We start from the raw sequence: 24,035 nt of genomic DNA, 5'->3' as shown, positions 1-24,035 counted from the left end.
TCAGCAGACTAGCATCTAAAGAAGCTTCTCCAATGTAAGAAGCGGCGTCCCTCATTTGTCCCAACAACGCCCGCTGGACATCCGGAGCGTCGTCCGGGAAGGTATCTTCCAATGCATTGGCCCACCCCTCAATGGCCTTGGCCACCCAGGAAATGGCCATGGACGGTCGGGCCACCGCCCCGGAGAGGGAGTAAATAGACTTTAAGCAAGTCTCAACTTTCCTGTCCGTGGGATCCTTCAGCGAGGATATCGACGGTAATGGTAAGGTGGCGCCCCGAGTTAAACGGGTGACATGGGAATCCACTGCCGGTGGAGTTTCCCATTTTTTACAATGTGCCTCAGGGAAGGGGTAATTAGAAGCCAACCGCTTCTGAGGAAGGAATCTCTTACTGGGCGCCTGCCAAGCTACCGCCATATGATCCGTCAACTGATCCGACAGGGGAAACACCGCAGAAGCCACCTTAGTTTTTTTGAAACTAGGAAACTTCGACCTAGGAACCGGTGCCTCATCCTCTATAAGAAGAATAGCTTGCACCGCCCTAACTAGTGCTCGCACATTAATGGACGACTTGGTATCCATTTCCTGGACCGAGGCGTCCGAGTCAGTGTCATCAGGGACCTCCCCATCATCTGAGGAACCCTCTGAGTCCGATACCTGAGCAGCCCGTGTCATGAGTGGGCGTTTAGAAATCCTAGAAGGCATGTCAGTCTGCAACATTGACTGAAAAGCCGAGGAAGCGGCCGCCAAATTTTGCACGGAGTTGGAGAGCACATCCACCCATGGTGGAGGCGTCGCCATAGGGGCCTGAAAAGGTACCACAGGCTGCTGCGGCACAGGGGAAGCCTGTATATACATAGGCAACCCCGCATAGGGACCAACTGATTGAGACCCAGGAGGACTCCGCAATAACTGCGGGACACCCGGGGAATGGGGGATGGTCGGCTGGGGCACCGCCCTAGTAGGGAGAGCAGTCGGGACCGACAGACGGTCCGCAATAGACACCAGCACTTGAGAAAACATCGCCCACGGTGGTTCCTGCGCCAGAGAAGGTCTGGATGGGCCAGGAGCCACCTGGCATCGACTACACAGGCCATCCTGTGACAAATCCTCCCTATCTACTCCTGCAGAACAGCGTCCGCAGGAGGCCAACACCGGAGCCACTGAGCGCTCAACCTCCTCGTCTGACATGACAGAATATATTATATATCTGGCACCAGGGTAGAAGTGAAACGCACTCACCGGTGTGCTGAACAACAGCCCACAATATGGCACTGAGTAGCACACAACTGTATGTGACGGACCTCACAAATACGTGATCTATATAAGTGAGGTCAGTAGAAACGCCCCTCCCCCACACACCTGCAGGGCTTGTAGGAGAAGTAAAGGGATAGGTATAAGCTGACAGTAAACGGAAAATAAGCACAGACAGGCAGCACTAGCAAAAAGTCACATACCATGCAGGAAGATATACTCACTGCACCTTTCCACTACAATCAACCTGCCCAGATTCAGTGTCTGGGAGGGCTATAGTGCTGTGTACGCTGTCCTTAATCAGGGGAGAGGTACACAGGGGGACCGGTCCGCGTGCTCCCTGAGATCTGCGCTGCCACTGGGAAAATGGCCGCTGGAGACCTCAGAGGAGGAGTGGCCGAGTAACTGCAGCTCAGCGACGCCAGACTGCGTGCTGAAAGGCGCGCTGAGCTGAGGGGAGGAGCCGCTGACAGGGAAGGCTTCCTCCCCTGGCTGGCCATAACCCCAGGGATGCTGGCTTCCCGCTTGCCGGTTATCCCTGGTGGTCTAGTGGTCCCACGGGTTATGGGGGGGGCCCGCCGCCACTGCCAGCAGCCTCCGGTCTGTCCCCAGGACCGGAGGCTAAAGGACTGCATTTAAGGCATTCCGCGCGCCGCCGCTAGCCAGCGACGCGCGGCTTACCTGAATCCCCGGCGACTCCGGCAGCAGTCCTGGGAGGTAGACAGAGTCCGGCTAGTACGGACTCTGTCCTCCCGCCGCGATCCCCAGATCAGTACTGGCGTCGCGGCGCCAGTCGGGGATCAGAGCGGCAGCGTGGGCGTCTGTACAGACAGCCCTTCGCTGCCGTCTGTAGTAAAAATAGATTAAAAATAAATAAAATTTAACTTAAAATAAAAAGCTTCTGGGGGCTGCTCCTGCGCGGTGACCGACTCCGGCCGGGCACCAGCTTACACTGAGGTGCCTGTGGCTCGGGGGCGGGGTATAGAGGAGGACCCAAGTGCATCCTGGGAGCTAAAAGCTTAACTGTGTGGTGCCCATGGATCCTGTTCCAGCTATAACCCCAAGGTCAACCCTGTGGACCCCCTATGGACCCTGAAGTAGAAACATAGGTATCATTTGGAGTGGGTATGCTAATTCAGGGAATAAAACACTTTTAATAACAGCTGCTCGCCCCAATAAAAAGAGTGGCAGTGAAACCCAATGTTGAAGTTTTTGTATAATTTTAGTTATTATTGACGTCATTTACTTTTTTAATCATGCAAACTGTACAGCCGCTGACACTGTAACGCAGCATTTCACATGCAGATACACCCGCACTCGCTCAGAGAACATAGACATGCTGCATATCATTTAAATCAGCAGAAGCTGCTTGTGCTATCTATTCGCTTCGAGGTAGGTAAAAAGACGCATGAAAAGACACTCGATGCTACCGAGTCACACTGAGCTCCCGCGTTATGTGTGGCGCGACTTGTAGCGCACGGAGGATAGATGTATGTGGGCACATCTGTAAGTCTCTGCACTGACTTCACGAGGAGCCTAAGGAACCCTCACATTATAAGAATCTCTGTCCAAAACAATGGGATGCAGTTTATTTACCGGCATTCGAAATGCCGGACGTCAGAATCCCGATGCTGGAAGCCAGACTCTGTACTAAAGATAGGTGTCGGTATATTGACGCCTATCTTTAGCCCGATGCCGAAATCCCAACGAAGGTAAGCGGGGACCCTTACCCGTTAGCCACAGGGGGCGGAGGGTTAGTTTTAGGCACCCCTGGGAGGACTTAGGGTTAGGCGCCACTGGGGGCAGGTTAGGGTTAAGCACCCCCCTGGGAGGGTTAGGTTTAGGGAGTGGGAAGGGGGGTTAGGGTTAGGCATCACCGGGGAGGTTAGGGTTAGGCACCAACGGGGGAGGTTAGGCACCACTAAAGGAGGGTTAGGGGGGAGGGTTGAGGGGGGGGGGGGAGGGGGTTTAGGGTACTTACCAGCCCCAGTCGGGATCCTGAAAGGTTCGGCCTTCCAGCGTCGGTATTTAGTCCGCCGACATTATATACCGATTCCAAAACAATATACAGAGTGGAGTTCTAAGCTCAGCAATATACTGGGTCCAAGAATTAGCCTCAACTAGTTCTGCCGAAACGATAGTACCACCAAGTGTGCGTGGCTGCTGACCAATAGCCTGACTCTCCAGCAGGCAATATGGAGTGAGAATTTACCTGGCTATGTTTTGGAAATACTCCTCTTATCAGATAAGTCAGGATGGACGAGGGAAGAAAAGGATGACTGCAGTGCACGATGACAGAGTGGAAGTGACCCTGCTATGGAAGGTCAGAAGGACTGTAACCAACCCCTCTATATCCTTCTGCAGGATAAGGTGCATACTGTTTATTAAAGACAAAACCTGGGCTGGAAATTATACACAACAGTCCCGGTTTTGCCTTCAATAAGATTTATGATTTAAATCCTGCCGGAAAAACCACAGAAACTCACTGACCAAACAAAAAAGTTCAACAGATTATGCCTCTTGGTGTTTGGCGATTAGACTCACCATGGGATTAAATCAAAATCATTATGTGACTTTTGGAGTTTGTCACGGACTACTTCCCAGCCCAGTTCTATCCTCCGGCGCTTGTTTGGAGCCCCGCTTCCTGATGGCTCTCTCTGGGTCGCAGCAAAAGACGCCTGAGTGATCTCCAACATGCGTATGTCTTCAGTGAACAGCTGAGTAAAACAATGACGGAAAACCAAGAGATGATGATTTCAAGCTAAAATCCACTAATACAACACAAAGAAGTGAAAATCAAACCACTTACTCTAAAATCAAATCCATCTATCTCATACTGTATATGTGGGGTTTTCATACTAACATTGGGTTCTGCATTATTAGATTTAGAGTGATTTACTATTATATCCAGCATTTATATATGCTTTTCTGTGCTTTTTTTGTACATAAGCACTGTAAAATATATAAAAGCACAACGTAAGTTAGAGATTAAGGTACTTTTGCTTTCCATACCTAAGCAGTATAATTATATTAAGGGCACTTATTACGGCAATACCTGATGGCAGATGTCCGCCATTAATTCCACCAAGTTCTCCTTCACCGCGACGGGTCGAGATCCTGATGAATATTTGCCTCTGCTGCCGATGTGACTGATCTCGGACACCATGACATCGTACAGTTTGTACAGGTTTCTCTGCCACTTATCACCGTCACACGCAAAAGCCCCTGGAAAGCACAAAATAGCCAAAACAACTGTTTTTACCATTATTGTGTTGTCTAAGCCTGAAAACATTTACTTCTCCATCATCCTGCCGGGGACACTGGGAAATTAGAGAGTGTCCTACAGGATGTTGGCACTTTAAATATTACAAAACTGTTGCGCTCCTCTCTCTTCCATAGCTCCATCCTCAGTTGTTAGATTTTTGCCACTGCAGCACCTTTATTTAATGCTAATATAACTATTTTTTAAATTACTTTTATTTGGCTCAGGCACCTCACGTCAGCCATGAGATGTCTCCTGAGGGGGTCCTTCACCATCAGCACAAGTAGTTACTGGGATCATGTGACTCTACAGGAGCAGTGCCAGCAACTCCAGCTCTTCTCTGGGTCCCTCAGTTGTAGGGAAGTGGGTTGGGTATGTGTTCCCAATGGTCAGAATAACGACATTGGCATCCCGATGGTCAAAATCCTGACAGATCTAGGTAAGTAATCTAACCCATCCCCTAACCCACCCCTCCTGCAGCCTAACCCTAACCCACCCCTCCTGCAGCCTAACCCTAACCCACCCCTCCCACAGCCTAATCCTAACCCCCTCACCCCGCAGTCTAAACCTAAGTGTCCCCCTAACCAGAATCCCGGAATGTGTCAGGATTCTGACAGTCAAGATGCTGCTGTCTGTATTCTGACCGAGAGCATCCTGACTACTGGCATCCTGAATACATCCCCAGGGAAAAAGCATGTGTGGTGTTTGTCTACTTTTTATGCTGGGTCTTGTGTCTCTTTGTACTTAGCTGACTTTTCTTATTGTGTGCGCGATATCTGTCTTTCTTCCTCCTGTCTCCAACCAAACAAATTCTAAGTCTAGGACTGGTGGAGCATCATCGATGATTTTTTTTACACTAGTGTAAAATATCATGCTAAGTTGCCACGTGGACAGTCTGGCGTGGATGCTTTGTGTAGTGTGTGTTTGGGGGGTGTTGTGGATTAATAGATCTACAGTAAAAAGGTCGACAATGTCTAGGTAGACACCAGATGTTAGACAGACAATAGATCAACAGGGACAAAAGGTTGACACATGGTTTATTTATTTTTTCTAACACTAATCTTCACCCTAACCCAGCCCTTGGTGCCTAACCCTAAAGGTGCCCACAGACATAGCGATGTGCTCACGATCACACGATGTGTACGATTTCCTCTGAACTCTCCCCGGGAGCTCCCCGGCAGTCGTAGTCACGATTTGGTCGAAAAGCCTGCCAATTTGACACACAATCTCACGATGTATCTGATCGTACGCATCGAGTGAGCGTGCATGATACATCGTGAGTTTACAAAAAAAACACAAGAGCCTCTTCACGATTGGTGGCAAATTTAAATAATCATAACAATGGGAGGGGCTAGCTAGGGGGTATAAAAAGCAGGAGCCATTTTAAACCTGTGCACATTCTGCTCTGCTACTAGTGAGGCTAGGTGTATACCTGCTCAAAACTGTACATTGCTACTGTGCTCTTTGTATTTGGCTTATCTTTTACAAAGTTTATTCTAGGGGGGCGTGGCCACGGCAGCAATAGTGTAGGACACAGGGACTCTGAGCTCTCCGGCTGATAATCCTGCTTACCCCTCCTGAGACCCCTATATCAACGTTACTACCCTGCTGTCTCTCACATACCTTGCCAGGAACCTGCTGACTTGGTTGGAGCTGTGTGGAGTGAGGAGAGTGGCTCTTGAGGGCCTCCATTGCATTCCCTGGGCCTGCCTGTGAACAGATCCTGTGATTCCAGAGCTGCACCCAGGCCTCTCCTCTCCTGTTGGCTTCTGTATTACGCAGCCTGTCTGTGCCTGACAAGGGGGCTTTGCTGGGAGCTTCTGGTCTGCTTCTCCTGCCTGGCTTGTGTTTAGAGTCAGGGTCAGGGAGGTTATCTCTGAGTCTGATACTGCCGGAGTTCTACCAGACATCACTATTTCTCCCTGCTCTGTGTGAAGAACTGTCAGCTCTGCAACTGTGGGACTCAGCAACACTTCTCTTCCTGTGAGTGATTTCTAAGTTTGGAGGGATCTCTGCCTGTTGCTGCTGCTGTGTCACTACCTGTGCATTTATATATTATAACTTGTCTCCTACATCATTCTACATAATATTAATACTATGGGGAAAACGGGTCATGCTGCTGCTGCTACAAAACTGGAACGCTCTGCCCGTTCTTCCACTCCTGTGCCCCCAGTGTGTTGTGATCCCCAGGGTACATCCAAGTCTGTGACCCCACCTCCCCCTGCTGCATCTAGGTCAGATTCATCACCAGAAGTTACGCTGCAACAAGTGCTGGATGCAGTTACCTCCTGCAAGACTAAATTGGCAGATAAGATTGAGAAAGTTCAATCCGATATATCTTCTCTTCATCAAGGCCTCCAGCAGGTCCGCGAAAAGAGTCGGGGAGGCAAAAACACGTCTATCTAATCTGGAAGATTCCCAGACCCCACTACAGGCTCAAGTGGCCTCCCTGACATCCCAAATGTCCGCAATGCAGCATAAAATTTCCGATATGGAGGGCAGACTGCGCCGCAACAACGTGCGGTTCGTTGGTCTCCCGGAAAGAGAGGAGGGGTCTTCACCTGAAACATTCCTTGAGAAGTGGTTGGGGGATACATATGGCAGAGACTCATTTACTAACCAATTTGCTGTGGAGAGAGCGCATCGGATCCCTACCGGTCCCCTGCCGCTCCACAGCGCACATTTATAGCCAAATTTCTTCATTACCAGGACCGTGATACTGTGCTTCGATTGGCTCGAGTTAAAGGGCCACTGGAACGCAACGGTGTAAAAATTTCTGTGTTTCCTGATTTCGCAATGGATGTCCAAAAAGACAGAGCTAAATTCCTTCCAATAAAGCGTCGTCTCCGGGATTTAAATCTTCAGTACGCTATGATTTTTCCATCTAAGTTGCGAGTGGTAGCGGATGGAGAGTCAAAGTTTTTCTCTACACCACGGGAGGCTGCGGCGTGGCAGGACCGGAGATCTCCTGGGAACAGGCAAATGGCACCGGAATGACTGTACTGATTGCATTTGCTGATTATATTTGTTTATGGCCAGAAATTGCTAGTGTCATTACGACATTAAATAGGCCTTTTTCTGATATTCCAATATTTATATTTCTATAATAGTATTTATGTTGTGATATTGGTTGGATATTGTTCTATGTCCCGCTCCCCTTACTGGGTATATTTCTTTTTTTTCTGGTAGGGTTTTTCTTTTTCTTTTTTATTCGTTGTTTATGTTGATATTTCGGTCAAAATATGGCCGGAGAGTTCCGTTGCATTGGTGGTTATTTTTATCCCAGTGCCTTTTACACCTATAAGGATCAAGTAGTTGTATCCTGTGGGTTTTAGTGTAGTTTAGTTTAGTTTTGGGTTTAAGTATGCCTAAGTTCGGGTGGGTATACAGGGTGGGGGGTGACTTTGGATGGGTTGTCCAGTTTTTTTCTTACAAATGTTTTTCTTTAGTTTTTCTTTACCACACTATTTTCAAGGTAACTTCAATTATGCTTTATAGTTCAATGTATTACAATGGTGAAACTTTTAACATGGAATGTCCGGGGGGTTAATGATCGTTTAAAGCGCTCTTTGGTCTTTAAAATGATTAAGCAATATGGCCCTGATATTTCTTGTCTAATGGAGACGCATTTGGTCGGGAGTAAGGTACTAGCTCTAAAAAGACAATGGGTGGGATGGGCTTATCACTCCTCACATACTTCATCGTCCAGGGGTGTCTCCATTCTTATTAATAAATCTGTCCCTTTTTCTTTTACTGCGGTCCAAACTGACCCCTATGGCAGATATGGGTTTCTGGATTGTGTACTGTATTCTAAGCCCATTTTATTGTTAGCAGTGTACATCCCCCCTCCTTTTTCATATGCTGTTTTAAAAAAAGCTGCTGAATTTGTGGCCCGTTCTCCAGATACGCCAGTGCTCTGTTTGGGAGACTTCAATAATATAATGGACCAGTCTATGGATAAGTGGCGTAAGTCTTCAAGTTCTCTTTCTAAAGGTGGTGAGGGCTTTGCTAAGTTTGTAACTGATTTGGGATGGGTTGATGCGTGGCGAGTTAAACACCCTGGAGTACAACAATTCTCCTGTTTTTCCTCCACGCATCACTCTTTCTCTAGATTGGATTTGGCCCTGGTGTCCCCACCTATTGTACCTAATATAACTAACATTGAATATAAAGCCAGAGGAATCTCAGATCACTCCCCACTTCTGGTAGAATTGAATATGTGTAGTCCTAGAGGTCTCCGTTTATGGAAACTACACCCCTCTTGGCTTCTTCAAATTGGTGCAGGTTCAGAGCTGGAAGTTATGTGGGATGGCTATTTTACTGACAATGTGGGATCTGCCTCTGTAGCTAATGTTTGGGACGCCCTCAAGGCCTATTTACGTGGGTCTCTGATCAAAAGGGTAGCAGAATTAAAAACATTTTACAGGGAAAAATAACGTGTTTTGGAGATGGCCTGTAGAAATCTTGAGTTGGATTACTTGGTGGACAGGTAGATGCTGCGATTAGTTCCTTTCCCGGTAACAAGGCACCCGGATCTGATGGGATTCCCATAGAGATATATAAAAAACATGCTCGTATCTTTGTTCCAAGACTTTTAGATCTGTTTAATGGGCTCTATGAAGAGAATTTGTTCTCTCCATCTATGTCTGAAGCCATAATTGTTGTGCTCCCTAAACCCGGGAAGGACCCTAGATACCCCGATTCCTATAGGCCAATTTCTCTAATTCCCACAGATGCCAAAATTTTGGCTAAGATCCTTTCTATTCGGCTAAACACTGTTATTACTTCGGTTATTCACCCAGACCAATCAGGATTTATGCCAGGCAAGTCGACGTCGGAGAACATTAGAAGGCTGCACACTCACTTACAGGCCTCCCATGGCGAGGAATCGTCCTCTGTTATTGTGTCATTAGATGCTGCAAAAGCATTTGACTGTGGAGTGGCCCTTTCTGTGGGAGGTCATGTTATGTTTTGGATTTGGGCCGGTGTTCTTGAAATGGGTAAAACTTATGCATGCGAACCCTACTGCCAGGGTGTCAGTGAATGGGTTTATCTCCCCATCCTTCCCCCTGTCTCGGGGCACAAGACAGGGTTGCCGCTTGTCCCCAACCCTGTTTGCATTGGATATTGAGCCATTAGCCTGTATTATACGTTTTCACCCTGATATTATAGGTCTACAAATGGGTAATAGAATGGACAAAGTTTGCTTATATGCAGATGATTTATTACTTTTTTTGTCTGACTATGTAACAGCTATGCCTGTGGTTCTTCAAGTCATAGAACAATTTGGAATTTTTTCTGGTCTTAAGATAAACTGGGACAAATCATCTATCCTTCCTCTTAGGGGGTTGTATCCGACTGTTCCCATTATCACTCTCCCTCTCTGTTGGGTAAATAAATTTAAATATTTAGGTATCTGGATAACTAATTCCCCAAAGGACTATATAGTATTGAATGTTGAGCCCCTGTTTGTCTACTTAAAGGGCAAACTTCAGTCCTGGCGCCGGCTCCCTCTTACCGTTACTGGTAGAATTAACTTAATCAAGATGGTGGTGCAGCCAAAATTTGTGTACGTTTTGCAGCATTCTCCTGTTTTTATTACAGATACATTGTTTAGGCGTTTGAATAGTCTTCTTTCTTCATTGGTCTGGGTGAATCGTCGACCACGTGTTCAATTGGCAGCTCTGACCCGATCTAGGTCTGGGGGAGGTTTGGCTCTTCCAAATTTCAAATTTTATTATTATGCGGCGCAGATTGCACATATACGGTTATGGCTTCAAGATGACTCCCCTAATGCCCTGCATGTTTTGTTGGTTTCTCAGATTTTCCCTAACTTTACACCATTACAGGCCTTGCTTGCGGGTAGAATTATACAGAAAGGCCCTCCCCTGTTGATGCAAGCTATTAAGATATGGAAATTGGTATCTAGAATTCTACAGTTTACGGGATTAGGAGCCTGATTCAGAGCCACTCGCAAGCGGCAGCTCGTTCGATCCGAGCGATGTTTGCCCAACTGCACATGCGTACGGATCGTTATACGCATGCGCGAACCAGTCAGTGCGGCCGAAATTCAGGTGCTCGCAAAATAGCGAATGCCTGATAATTTGAGTGACAGGATGAGGCGTATGTGGGTGGTAACAGGGGAAGGTGCTTGAAAACGGGGAGTGGAGATACGATCGCAGGCGTGCTTAAAGGTCAAAACGGGCGTTTTATGGGTGTGCATAATTAAAACAGCAGCGTCATTGACCACGTCACTGGGTTATTTTACAGCCAGAACTGCTCGCAAAATTGTGGTAGCAAAAAACAACCACAAGAATAGCGAGCAGCTCATACCCTGTTCGATGTACTCGATTAATCTAATAAATAGCGGACATGACGTAGGATGCGAGCGGCCAGAGGGCGTAGTTTCCCAAAAAACGACCGCAAGTTTTGTTCGCTCGTCCAGACCTAGAGGCGTGAACAGACCGCAAACAGCGAACGGTTCATTTGAATAGCCACCCCTATTTTCTGGACGAGCGAGCGCTAATTGCGTCCGGCTCTGAATCAGGCCCTAGATTCAGATACTTCTCTATGTAGTTATCGTATATTACCTGAACTGGCCTCTTTACAGCTTGAGGTGACATGGGGTTCTAACGGTGTAACTACATTGGGTCATTTATATGACACTTCAATTCTTAAATCTTTTGCGCAACTCCAAGAAGCTCATCATCTCCATCAATCATATTTCTATAGATATTTACAATTGCGGCATGCTCTCTCGGCTCAATTTTCAGATGGCCCTCCTCTAATTCAAATATCCCCATTGAAGTCATTCCTTTTATCTTTAGGTCCCTGGAAGACGCTTTCTTACTTATACTCCTATATATTGTCTTCTTATCATAAGGATAGTTTACCACATCTTAGATCAAAGTGGGAGAGAGATATTGGCCTTATAAGTGATACAGAATGGGATAATGCTCTAGAAGCTCCTCGTATTTCCACGACATCTATAAGATTTCAACAGATTCAACTGTTTATTCTACACCGTACCTATTTAACTCCTGTTCGTTTGCTGAGATTTGGGGGGAGAGCATCTGACATATGCCCTAAGTGTAAAATCAGTAGCGGTACTTTCTGGCACCTTCTATGGGATTGTCCGGTGGTTAGCATTTTTTTTAATAAGGTTCTGAGAGTTTTGTCCAATACAGGTATTGCTCCCACTTTAGCTACGCCATTGACGTGCTGTTTAGGCTCTATGGATGAAGAGGTAGTGGACAGATATCTTAAGCAATACATTGTCAATATGTGTACACTAGCTAAGGTATGTGTGGCTCGGTCGTGGATGGCTCCTACAGGACCAGATTATAATGCTTGGCTGTCCTTGGTCCGTACCACTGTTGAACATGAAAAACATGTGTTTATTTGTCGCAAAGCTGAGAAGAAGTATGAACATATCTGGAGCAGTTGGCTTAAATCCTGTTATGCCCGTGCACTGCCTAATGATTGACCGGTATATTATTGTTAGGATAATGAGGTCGATTATTACTTTGTTGGAGGTAATGTGCTGTGTGATAAGTTGAGAGCAGAATTTATTGGGATCTAGTTGATTTTGCCAATTTTTCAGGTGTTATTTTTGACAATATTTGTATAGTGTGGTAATTGTTTTTTTTCTTAATATATTTTATGTGTATATATATTTATATATATATTTTTTTCTCTATGTTTATTGTTTTGGTATACAGAATAATATTATATTTTTTATAAGCAATGGATCTGGGATGCAGTTTGTAGATCTAGGTTTTATATTCCAGATACTGTTATTTGATTATGTATTTATGTGTATATGTATATGTGTATATATGTGTGTGTGTATGTATGTGTGTATATGCGTATAATTATATATATATATATATATATATATATATATATATATATGTATATGTATATACTATTGTTATATTTTTATTTATTTTTTTTATATATTTTTTATTATTTATTTTGTTTGGTTATTTGTTAATGTATATCTATAAACCAATAAAAATGTACTCAATTTAAAAAAACAAAGTTTCTTCTACCTACAAGTGTGTGTTACCTACATTCTATCCTGTTCCTGAATACTGTGCTGATGGATCCCTATCAGTATAAAGTGTTGGTCGCCCAAGCTGGGGTCAAGGTGATCCAGGAGATGCTGGACCACGGAGTGGCTGCAGCAAACAGATACTCGCTCTCACATGTCCCTGCTGATTGAGGTCAAGGATAACAACCCGGAGGACTACCGTAACTACCTGCGCATGGATGACGACACCTTCCAGAGTTGCTGCATCTGGTAAACCCCCACATCCAGAGGCAAGACACAAGGTGGCTGAGGGTAATCCCTGCTGAAGAGAGGCTGGTGGCTACCCTGAGGTACCTGGCTACAGGAAAGTCATTTGAAGACCTGAAGTTTGGGACACTCATCTCACTTCAGTCACTAGGCGTCATCATTCTGGAGACCTGCAAGGCTATCGTTAAAGTGCTGCAGTACTAGGATTGCAAAGTAAGGGAAAAAAAAAAAAAATACGCTACACATTTGTTTCTTGTCAAAGAAAAAAAGTTTTTTTTTTTATCTTTTTGGTATTTTTTTTTTTTTTAATTCAACACTTTATCATAACTGTGACAGCCAATAAGGCAGCATTAACAAGACTGTGCTGCATAGCAGTCATTAACATATGTGTGGCAACAACACTACAAGAGTAGTCAATTACATTTTTTTTTCTTTTTTAACTCCTTATAAAAACTGACAGGCACTGTGGCAATAATACTGCTATGCACTGTGTCAATAAGAATTATGTGTTCTTTATTTAAACGCTTTATTATGACAGCCAGTTAGGCTGCATAAACCAGACTGTGCACTGAACTGTAGGCAATAACATAATTTTTAGTCATTTTTTATATAGAAAATCAACATGTATATAAATTGTACAAAACAGCATTATCACAAAATTGTATCAATCCCAATAGGTAGCCTGCTGTATGTTGTACGGTAGGTCAGACACCAGATTGAACAGGCCAATACACACGTGGCACAAGTACAGATTGTGGCCCCGGCTTCCAGCAATCTGTACTTATTCCATGTATGTAGTGACCTTGTCCAATTAGTGTCATCACCGCTGTATAGAATACAGCCAGCACCTATTGGGAGTGATAGTACAGGCAAGAAGAATAATAAAATAAAAATTAAGAGTAACGTGGCAAATCTTCCTCTGACTCCAGTAGAGCATTATAAATGGTATGGCTTGTGCTTGGGGTGCTGGGTGGGGTAGTAATTTCCAACTGGGCTGGGAGGGGGGCTGGCATACAGTAGGTGTTTGGGGCAGGCGAATAAAGCAGTGGGTCAGCAATATAAGTGGAGTCGTGCAAATTTCTGTTGAGTGACCTACTTAAAAGGTCATAGGTGAGCCTTTGGAAATTTTTACTAGTTACCTCATTTTCTATTTTGACTATAAATATGTGCAGTAAAATTGTCGATATCATCCGGCGGTTTGTGAAGGATTCTTGCAGCTTGCTGGAGAAACAAGTCCTCCTGTTGAGTGTGCTGCTGCCGTCTTCCCTGTTTTTTTTTTTTTTTTTTTGGGGGGTGGTACCGATGAAGATGATGGTCCTGGTAGAATGGGTGTGTCCACTGGGGTCAAATTATCCCCTTCGCTGTCCACGAGCAAACTTAGGTCCGGTGTGGAGGACATATCAGGCTCTTGGGTGGGAGTCTATATAGGAAAAAAAAAGAAAAACAATATTATAGTCAAGTTTTAAGCAATTGTTACTATCTTTCCAGTTTCCTAACACCGTGGAGGAGTGGACTAGCATCGCTGAAGAGTTTGAACAACGTTGGAATTTCCCTAACTGCGGAGGAGCCACCGATGGAAAACACATCCTCATCAACCCACCTGCCAACACCGGATCATATTATTACAATTACAAAGGCTTCTTCAGCATTGTTCTCACGGCAGTGGTGAATGCCTACTACGAATTTTTGTCTGTGGATGTTGGCAAGAATGGTCGTGCTTCAGATGGTGGGTCCTTTAAACAGACGGCTTTCTACCAGAGACTCACCAACAAAACCCTCAACTTGCCGTCAATGGAGGAGACAAAGCACGGCCTAAATTACGTTTTCGTCACAGACAAGGCTTTTGCATTCCATGAACATGTCATGAAGCCAGTTGCACAGAGGGGCCTGACCAGAGAGAAGACGATCTACAATAATAGTCTATCACGGGCATGGCGCATTGTGGAAAATGCGTTTGGAATACTCAGAAACTGGTTCTGCATTTTCCACACCACCATAAACCTACATGTGGAAAAGATAGACTAGGTCGTGATGGCGTGCTGTGTGCTGCATAACTTTCTGCGAAGGAAAACTACACAGCGAGGATCAGTCACAGCTAGACCAGAAGATGTAGGACCTCCAGAGGACATTGCCTAGTTTACATCTTTGTCTGCACCACCAATTTCTTCAACATCGACAGCACATTCCAAAGAAGTGAGGGACGAGTATACAGTCAGGTGCATAAATATTGGGACATTGACAGAATTTTCATATTTTAAGTGAAAGTTATATTTAGGATTGTTTAGTTTGTCCCATTACTTTTGGCCCCTTAAAAAGTGGGAGGCACATATAGAAATCGTTGTAATTCCTGCACCGTTCACCTGATTTGGATGTAATTACCCTCAAATTAAATCTGAAAGTCTGCAGTTAAAGCACATCTTGTTTGGTTCATTTCAAAGCCATTGTGGTGGTGAATAGAGGCCAAAATATGAAAATTCTGTCAATGTCCCAATATTTATGCACCTGACTGTATGTCCTATTTAAACGGACCAGGTCCAGTGTCATGGCAGGAGGACTGTCTGTGAGATAAATAACTATATTGGACAATTAGGATTGAACTACAAAAACAATAAAAGGTTTTGGTTTATGAACGGTGTCTCTACTTACCAAAACTTCCTCATACGATCCACTAATTTCTGCCGCCTCCTCTTCTCCCTCTCGCTCGGCCATCAGGACAACTGACTTGCGTTGTGGCTCCTGTTCACTAATGAAGCGGATGAGGTGATAGTACCAGAGTGTTGGCTGGTACAAGTCGTCCGTGCCTGCTCCAGACCTTTTTGAATCGTCCACTTTTTTCTTTTCTTTTATGTAGACAGTACGCATGTTCTGGATTTTTTGTCTGACTGCTTTTAGGTCATTTGTAGTTATATTAGGGATAAGGAATAAATGTGACTGTCCTGAGAACCTAATCTTTCTGCTGCAACCACAAAACTTGATTACATTTGTTACATTAAACATAGATTTTTTGAACAATTACTCTGCTGCTATTTCACTATCAATAGAAATGGCTAGGAATAATAAAAAAATAAGGACATTTTATTAATCTAGAAATGTGAATTGTTTTGTATATTTTTAATGTATATTTCTACAGTTTTCCAGATTTTTTTGGTAAGTATTGGTATTGTAATATGATTTTTTTCTGGTTTTGAATTTTTTTTATTGTATTTTAATATGTTTTTTTTTTACATGAATGTATTGTGTTTTTAAAAGTATTTTAATATGTTTTTTATTTTATTGGTGCAATTTATTTGTTTATAGTGGTATATTCAACCATCATAAACAAATGTATCACAAGAACAAAAACAAATGTAATATATGTATTGATAATGTTGTAATGTTTTATGTTTTGTTGTAAAACTAAATATGTTTTTGCCATTTTATTAAATTTTTAGTGTTTGCTGATATTGAAGGTATTTTTTAGGTTGTGCGTGACATTGGTGTCCAGTGATCGGCTAGGTGGGTGGCACACATTGGTGGGCAGTGGGAGGTTGATGCATGACGCAGCCACCGCCCGCCTCATTCCGGTGGTCAGTGGCTGGGTCATGCATTTCTAGGTGGTTGGCACACATTGGTGGGAAGGTGGGTGGCACACATTGGTGGGCAGTGGGAGGTTGATGCATGACCCAGCAACCGCCCGTCTCATTCCGGCAGGCGGCGGCTGGATCATGCATTTCTAGGTGGTTGGCACACGTTGGTGGGTAGGTGGGTGGCACACATTGGTGGGCAGTGGGGCTACATTTAATATAGTACCAATACTCACCATACTGCTGAAATCCAGACTTATTGTGCAGGCTCCTGATCGTGCTTCCTTCTTCTTGCAATCACGATGCTGCACAAGATGGCAAATGGGCGTGTGCAGGCTTCTGTCTGTCAAATTTCGCAATGTACAATGAATTGTACGATTAATCGTGAGTAAAAAAAACACTCACGATCGGCACCCATCATGTCCCAGATTGGCAAATCTGCCCTACAGTACGGCAGATCTGAAGATGCGAGATACAACAAGCGGGGATAGGCAACGGCATCGTGATCAAGAGTGGATACTCATGATTTGTCCATATTTTACACGATTCGGTCGTCACGATTTGGTCGAAATCAGCCAAATTGGGTGAAAAATCGCTGTGTGTGTGGCCAGGTTAACCCTCCCTCCAGGTGCCTAACCCTAACCTTCGGGGTAGGTGGCTGACCCTAACCGTCCCTTCTAGTGCTTAACCCTAACAAAAAAAAAATAAACTTGTGTCGACCTTTTGTTCATGCCGACCATTTGTACACGTCAACCTTTAGCCTTTAGTGTGTCAAACTTCTGTCCCTGACAACCATTTGTCCCAGTTGACCTATTGTCTGTCTAGCATCTGGTGTCTACCTAGACATTGTTGACCTTTTTACTGTAAGTCTATCGACCGGACACCGGGGGGGGGGGGGGGGGGGGCGGGTTCTGCACTAATACTACCACCAGGAACAAGCAACCTAAGCGCCGCTGGCAGGGTGGTAAGATGGGTGTCTGGATTATCCAGGGGGCCAAACTAGCCAGTGGGCCCATCCCCCCAGGACCGTACCCCATCAGACGTCCCGGCTGCAGTGTGCAACCTCAACAGGAGTGGGTTGGTTTGCTGTAGTAAATGTGCGGGGGTAGAATTAGTATAGCAGTCTGCAAGGAAGGTAAATATTATTGCAATGGAAGGGGTAAGTGAAAGTGAGTGGCATACTAAAGAAGCAGAAAGTGCATGGGTATGCAACTTCAAAATCACGTAGGTATGTGTATCTCTGTGACAGATTATTAGATTATGTGACCAGGTAGGAAATTTTTCTAGTTTTCGATTCTGATATTTTGACATGGCATACCAATAAAAGAGGTCATTTACATATGCAAAATAACTTCTATAAAGGGCATATACACACATGTACTGTATATATGCAGAATAACCCATTTTGTTTGGATACATCAAATAAAAGTGTCTAAGGGGGACAATTCAACTAAGTGCCGGTGAGTCAGTGCAGCTATATGCCACACTTAAGGGGCCTATCCATTAGCAGATGTTTTTCTGAGCGATGAAAGACAAAAGTTATCTATTGAAAATTCCGGTGGCTGTGCTGAACGATACCTGTCATGTACATGACAGATTTTTGCAAAAGATGAACGATATTGCATGACATCATTCAGGGAGTGGAGTTTTAGCTCTCCAGTGCTTTGTAGCTGCTGTTAATAGCGTTCGTCGTTCACGACATATAAACTGCAAGATATTTCTAATATCTGGCAGCGATATGCGATAATTGACCAACATGTTGGAGAGACGAAAGATAAAATTTATCGGCCGCGGGAGTGCGCATCTGTCATCGTTCAGGGCCTATCCATTAGCAGATAAATTGAACGACTGAGCGATATATCGTTTAGTCCTTCAATTTATCTACTAATAGATAGCCCCCTTTACAGTCCTGCTGGACTCGGGGGGTTTTTGTTTGCAGCCCCACAGGGCTGCGTACAAAAATCCACAAGTTCGGCCTAAGATCAAGCCGCGATGGGGGAGAGTTCAGCGGCTGCTGCAAGCGGTTTTTCGCTGTTAAAGTAGAAACTCGCCCCTCATGCTCCTAATTGAATTTATCCCTTAGTTAGTAGGTCGAGTCTCCCATATCCAAAATGCTTGGGACCAGGGGAATTTTGGATAACGGAATATTCCGTATTTTGGAATATTTGCATATCATATTTAAATGTCTTAGGGATAGGGCCCAAATCTAAACACAGAATGCATTTATATGTTATATACAGCTTATACACACAGCCTGAAGGTAATTTTATACAATATTTTCAATAATTTTGTGGCTCAAACAAAGTTTGTGTACATACATGAAATTCATTTATGTGTCATATACACCTTATACACACAGCCTATAGGTCATTTTATACTTTATTTTTAATAATTGTGTGCCTTAAACAAAGTTTGTGTACACTGAACCATCAAAAATCAAAGTTTTCACTATCTTAGTCATGCTAAAAATATTCCGTATTTCGGAATATTCCGTATTTCGGAATATTTGGATATGGGAGACTCAACCTGTATATAAAATACAAGAACATAATGGATAAAAAAAAAAAAACAGTATTAGCAAAGTGGAAATAATAAATGCATAACTTGATTATCACATGTATGAAACACACCTTCGTCTGTAGTTCTGGCCCCTTTAGGGTGATGAACGTGCAGCATTAATCGGAAGAACTCAACAATCTCCTCTTTCAAGGTATCTTTAGGTCTATGCCGCGTCCATACACACAGCATTGTCAGGAAGATGTCCTCACCCAGCTTGCACACCCGCATGCGGCAGTTCACCGAGGAAGCAGAAAGGAATACGTTAAGGGCGGAGAGAATCTGGTCCAGGCCAGGTAGGTTTGTCTCTTCTCTACCATTAAAGGGGGGGAAAAAAACACGAGAACTTACAAAATGATGTAGACTCCTTCTCCCCAAATGCTCTCACAAATGTTCTCACCAATTCATAGAGGTGGTTTACAATGAGACACCAATGTGGAATCACAGAAGTCTGTAGTGTCCTTACATGTCACTGTGCCAAATTCATGCTAAATATACTTAAAAGTAGCAGTGGGTCTTACTTACTGCTGGAACCCATTACATTACAGATAACGGTAACCCATTGTCAGGGCATAGAGCTTTGTGCAGAGAATAACATACATCTCCCAAAGGGACTTTCACTAGAAGTGTCATTACCAGCTTCATGGTAAGGCCAGATAGTGACACTTATAGAGTCTTTCTCATCTCTGTATTTCAAAAACAGAAAGTAAAAGGTAATTTTAAGTATCCTGTTTATACGGGTGTGGTACAAAATGTCGGAAACGCAGAATGTCGATAGTCGTGTCGACATATGACATGTCAACACCTTTTTCTACTGTGATACTCCTAACCCTACCCTAACTGTAAAGGCGCATACACACTGGACGATGTGTCCAGTGAGCGACATCGGCAGCGGTGCCGGGATCGGTAAGTGCAACGACGAGCGACGGCAAGGGGCATGCTAAATTCAGCAGGAGGGCATCGCTAACGATATCTCCAGATTGAGCTACATGTTCAGACGACTGGGAATATCGTTAATGACTCACAGGAGCGCGCCTAGTCCGTCGTTGACTGCATACACACTGAATGATATATCGTTCAACGATATAGCTATCGTTCACAATTATCGTTCGGGGGGCTTGCGCCTTAAGCCAAATCTGTAACATGATCATTATGTCGAGATGGTTATGTTATCACAATGTCAACATTACGTCGACACTCTGAACGCCGGCAGTTAGTTAATCATTGTTTCCTAAGGAAAAGAACAATCTGACCTATACAAGTCTTGTCAACACACGGACTAACTTCTGCAAATATGCTTTCTCCAGCAACACAGTGAAGGCAGCTCCAGAACTTTTAAAAACATGTTTAAAGGTGCATACACACGTAACGATTTCTTGAATGATCTGTCGATAACGACGTCGTTATTGTTAAATCGTTCCAAAAAAATCGTTCAGTTTATGAGTTATAACGATGAACAATAATCACAAATGCGCACTCCCGTTTGTGAGTCATCGTTCATCGTCCATTTCAGACTGTCCAACATGACGATTTTCATTAAGGGAAGGAACATTATTCGGTCATCGTTCAAAAAATCGTTCATTACACTTCAAAAAATCGTTCACTTTTTCAAGGGAAAATCTGACAGAAAATAGTTTGTTACAAAATCGTTACGTGTGTATGAACCTTGGTGCATACACACAACGATTTTTTGAACAATTTGTTGTTAACGACGCCGTTATCGTTCAGTTTCTGAGTTATAACGATGAACGATAATCGTTCAAGTGCGCTCCCGTTTGTAGTTATCGTTCATCGTCCATTTCAGACTGTCCAACATAACGATTTTCATTAAGGGAAGGAACATTTTTCGTTCATCGTTCATTACACTTCAAATATCGTTCACTTTTTCAAGGGAAAATCTGACAGAAAATCTGAACGAAAATCGTTGGCTACAAAAGCGTTACGTGTGTATGCACCATTACACTTAAACCCTGTTCAGAAAAAAAAGTCTAATAAAATGTACCACGGTCATATTTCCACCGCTTATTGTTTTTAAATAGTTCATTATGTTAATTGTGTCTCAAACTTTTTGTGACTCTTCCTGAAAATTAATTGCTATAGTCAATGTGTTTTTATCACTATTTAGCACTGCTCACAATTCACCAACACACAGATAGCACTTTTTGCGGCTCTACAACCTTTCCCTGGCAGAGAAGACCGTTACCTGACCATCTGCATCACCATAGAGAAGAAGGTGAAGAACTTGGAATGCATGCCCTCAGCCTGCAGACAGCTCCCCCTGGTGAGAGTGTGGACTATGCGAGCGACCAGCAAACGATTTATTGCACTCTTTGGTTTCAAGTAGAGGCTGAAGTACAGTGTTAATAATTCTGCAAAACAAAAATGGTGCTTGAAAAACCTGTATTGATCGCTTTCATTAAGTTTGCAGAAGGAATTTCATACACCTTGGTATAAATCAGCAGGGCACAGATTTTAAATGGTGAAAATGCGCCCTGCCCCTATGGAGGCACCCCACTGATCACAGCCTGACGCATGGCATTTATTTACAGTACGGGGAGAGCTTGTGGGCAGCCCGGCATCTCAGTGAGAGGGTGAAGACACACCCCTCCCTGAGAGGCCATGCCCTCTTTTTGGGTGCACGCAGTAGTGCCCTGCTTAATGATCGGCACCTTGTCCAATCATGAAACTAGTATTAACACTATAAATAACTTATGACAATAACTTCACAAATAATTTGTAGTAGCTAAGATGTTTATTTGTAGGGTGTTCAATAAAATGGATGCCTTTCTGCAGGACTGCAAATGATATATGAATAGTTGTGAGTTATTTCATGTGTATCAACATTATCTCCTTATGTCCTAAAGGGCATATTCATTTGGCCACATTAATTTTTTTTTGCCGCGGTGCGAGAAATTGTGGCCGGCTGTTGTCTATTTCTTCGGTAGACAACGGACTGCTAGAATTTTAGTCACAGTAATTTCTATAGGATTTACCGCACGATTTTCTTGCAGCCCCAAAGCAGGGAAAAATTGTTATTTTAAAGGTAAAAATGTGGGACTTTCAATCAAAAGTTTTCAATTACCTTAATTGGGCCAATAATTACATGGCATTTTTGGGGTGGTATTCTGCAAAGATCAACTTAAAGGCATTTTTATGCACCTCAAATTTAGCTACAGCATTTATTTTAATGAAAAAAAATGCTTTCTATAATTTTTTTTTACTATTCTTAAAAGAATGCAAAAACTAGCCATTTGAATTTTTTTAAAAGCACAATATATTTTTTGGGGATAGTAATAGACAATATTGTTATTCAATATTTATTTAAATTTTTTTTTTAGGGTACAGGCTGTTTTCCACACTTTTTTCAAAATTTTCCATGGCTATAAGCAGAAAAAAATAATCAAAGGCAATTTTTTTCTATTGGAAAGTCCTAAAATCGGGAGCGCGCATAGCGGCAGTAATCAGAGATTGGGCGCAATAGGCCCTTTAATTTATTTCCGAAAAATCTTGTAGACAATTTCCTACCCCCACAAAAACACCTTCAACTTATCTTACTGCTATAAATAACTCAGATGCTGCTTTGTAGAAAAGTTTACAGAATGCACGCAACAAAAATACAGTGCAGCGTAATTAGGAGGCACTGAAGCAGATGGCTGCAGAGGACAACAGCACCCTGCAGTGCTGATATCATAAGTGTGAGATTTAGATCATTTTACTCTGCAGCTGTCACTTTAGATTTCAACACAGTTCAAATATTTAAAATCTAATGTCCAATGCCACCAGGTTCACACAGCACACTGTACCTTCCCATTGTTTCGGAGTGATTTCACACCAATACTTGCGCACAGACAGGATATCTTTCAACAGGATACTGCTGTAGTCAGCTCCATAAGTAGCGCACATTGTGGGGTCTTTCACAGTGTCTGTCACATGAAGCAGAAGCTCTGTGCATTTTAACCTTGGAGCTCCTACAGAAATCAGGATAGACAGATGAGAAACATACAGTAGCCAAAAGACTCACTGGTTCTAAGCTGATGCTAGACTACAACACCTATTATCCTGAATAGTCTGTGCCCCCCACAGGAATGGCCGCTCGATTTTATCTAAACATTTCCAATTGGAAGAAGTTTTCCTAATTCTGCTAAAATTAGTACAATTGCTTATTTGAAGTTTTTCAACCAGTATTTCCATAAACTACGTGGGATGAGACAGAGCAGACAATAAATATGTTGAATAAAATGATGCTTTATGCAAATCTTTAGGGTGTTCTAAGTCTATTTTAGAATTGATCAGCCCAGTTTTTATGCTGAAAGGACTAGAAGACCCCTTAGATTTGTATCAGGGTCTACAACGTTCACAGCAGCACAGATTATTTCAGTAGAACAGAGTGCTGATTTTATGGGAGGCAATAAAACACACTCGCAGCCATTATTATACTGGCACATATGCCGCTTTCTAAGCTGAGGTCTTATTCACGGTCTCGAGGCCGATAGTCTGGAATGTGAAATCACAGAAGTGAAAGTACCTGTGCTAGTGACCTACAATGGCGCCAATATACCTTTGCTTTTTACAAACAAAATAATAATAAATAACAAACATTACTACACTAAACATAATACTTTATTCTAAGAGTAAATCATTTTTTTTAATGCTACTGTTTCTGGTAACAGCTTATGGGCCGGAGTACTTATCAACAGGCTAAAATTTGCCAGCCAAGCCTCTGACAACACAACATTATCTGGCTGCTGATGCATTTTCGATTTTTAGATTGTGGTCTCAAACACACCTCTATACAAGTTCATACAAAGGAACAAAAAGAGCCTGCTACAGGGGTGGATGTAGTTTAAATGTGGTTTGCGCATGGGTTGGAGGCACACTGTGCCTGTGCCGGGATTGTCTTGTGATGGCGGTCACAGTGTGGATTAGGACGCAGGGTGATTGACAGACAGCGACCATTTAGGGGAGTGGTGACAAAAAAAATCATCCACGTCACGGCCGCTTCAGGGGGGTGGGGGGGTAGGAGTGTTGCATGCCACAGCCAGCAGTGGAGTCTTTGGATGCAGTGTCACTGGCCCCGTTGTCTTACAGTGCGACCGATGT

General features: G+C 43.6%; 1 protein-coding gene across 3 annotated transcripts in view; it reads right to left on the bottom strand.

The window, feature by feature from the left end:
- The window catches only part of ATM (ATM serine/threonine kinase), a 245,664-nt gene that overhangs the window by 184,726 nt on the left and 36,903 nt on the right, over positions 1 to 24,035 (bottom strand). For all 3 annotated transcript variants that reach the window (XM_088456725.1, XM_088456727.1, XM_088456726.1), the window contains exons 5-9: positions 22,739 to 22,903; positions 21,139 to 21,304; positions 19,010 to 19,248; positions 4,308 to 4,477; positions 3,797 to 3,969 (exon numbers count right to left, since the gene is read on the bottom strand). In XM_088456725.1, the coding sequence (XP_088312851.1) occupies positions 3,797 to 3,969; positions 4,308 to 4,477; positions 19,010 to 19,248; positions 21,139 to 21,304; positions 22,739 to 22,903 (913 nt within the window). The remainder of the gene's footprint in view (positions 1 to 3,796; positions 3,970 to 4,307; positions 4,478 to 19,009; positions 19,249 to 21,138; positions 21,305 to 22,738; positions 22,904 to 24,035) is intronic.

This window comes from Taudactylus pleione, unplaced genomic scaffold (assembly GCF_031769625.1).
Source record: "Taudactylus pleione unplaced genomic scaffold, aTauple2 ptg000711l, whole genome shotgun sequence".
NCBI lineage: Eukaryota > Metazoa > Chordata > Amphibia > Anura > Myobatrachidae > Taudactylus > Taudactylus pleione.
Note: the sequence above shows the minus strand (reverse complement) of the source record. Positions and strands in the feature narration are given on the sequence as shown.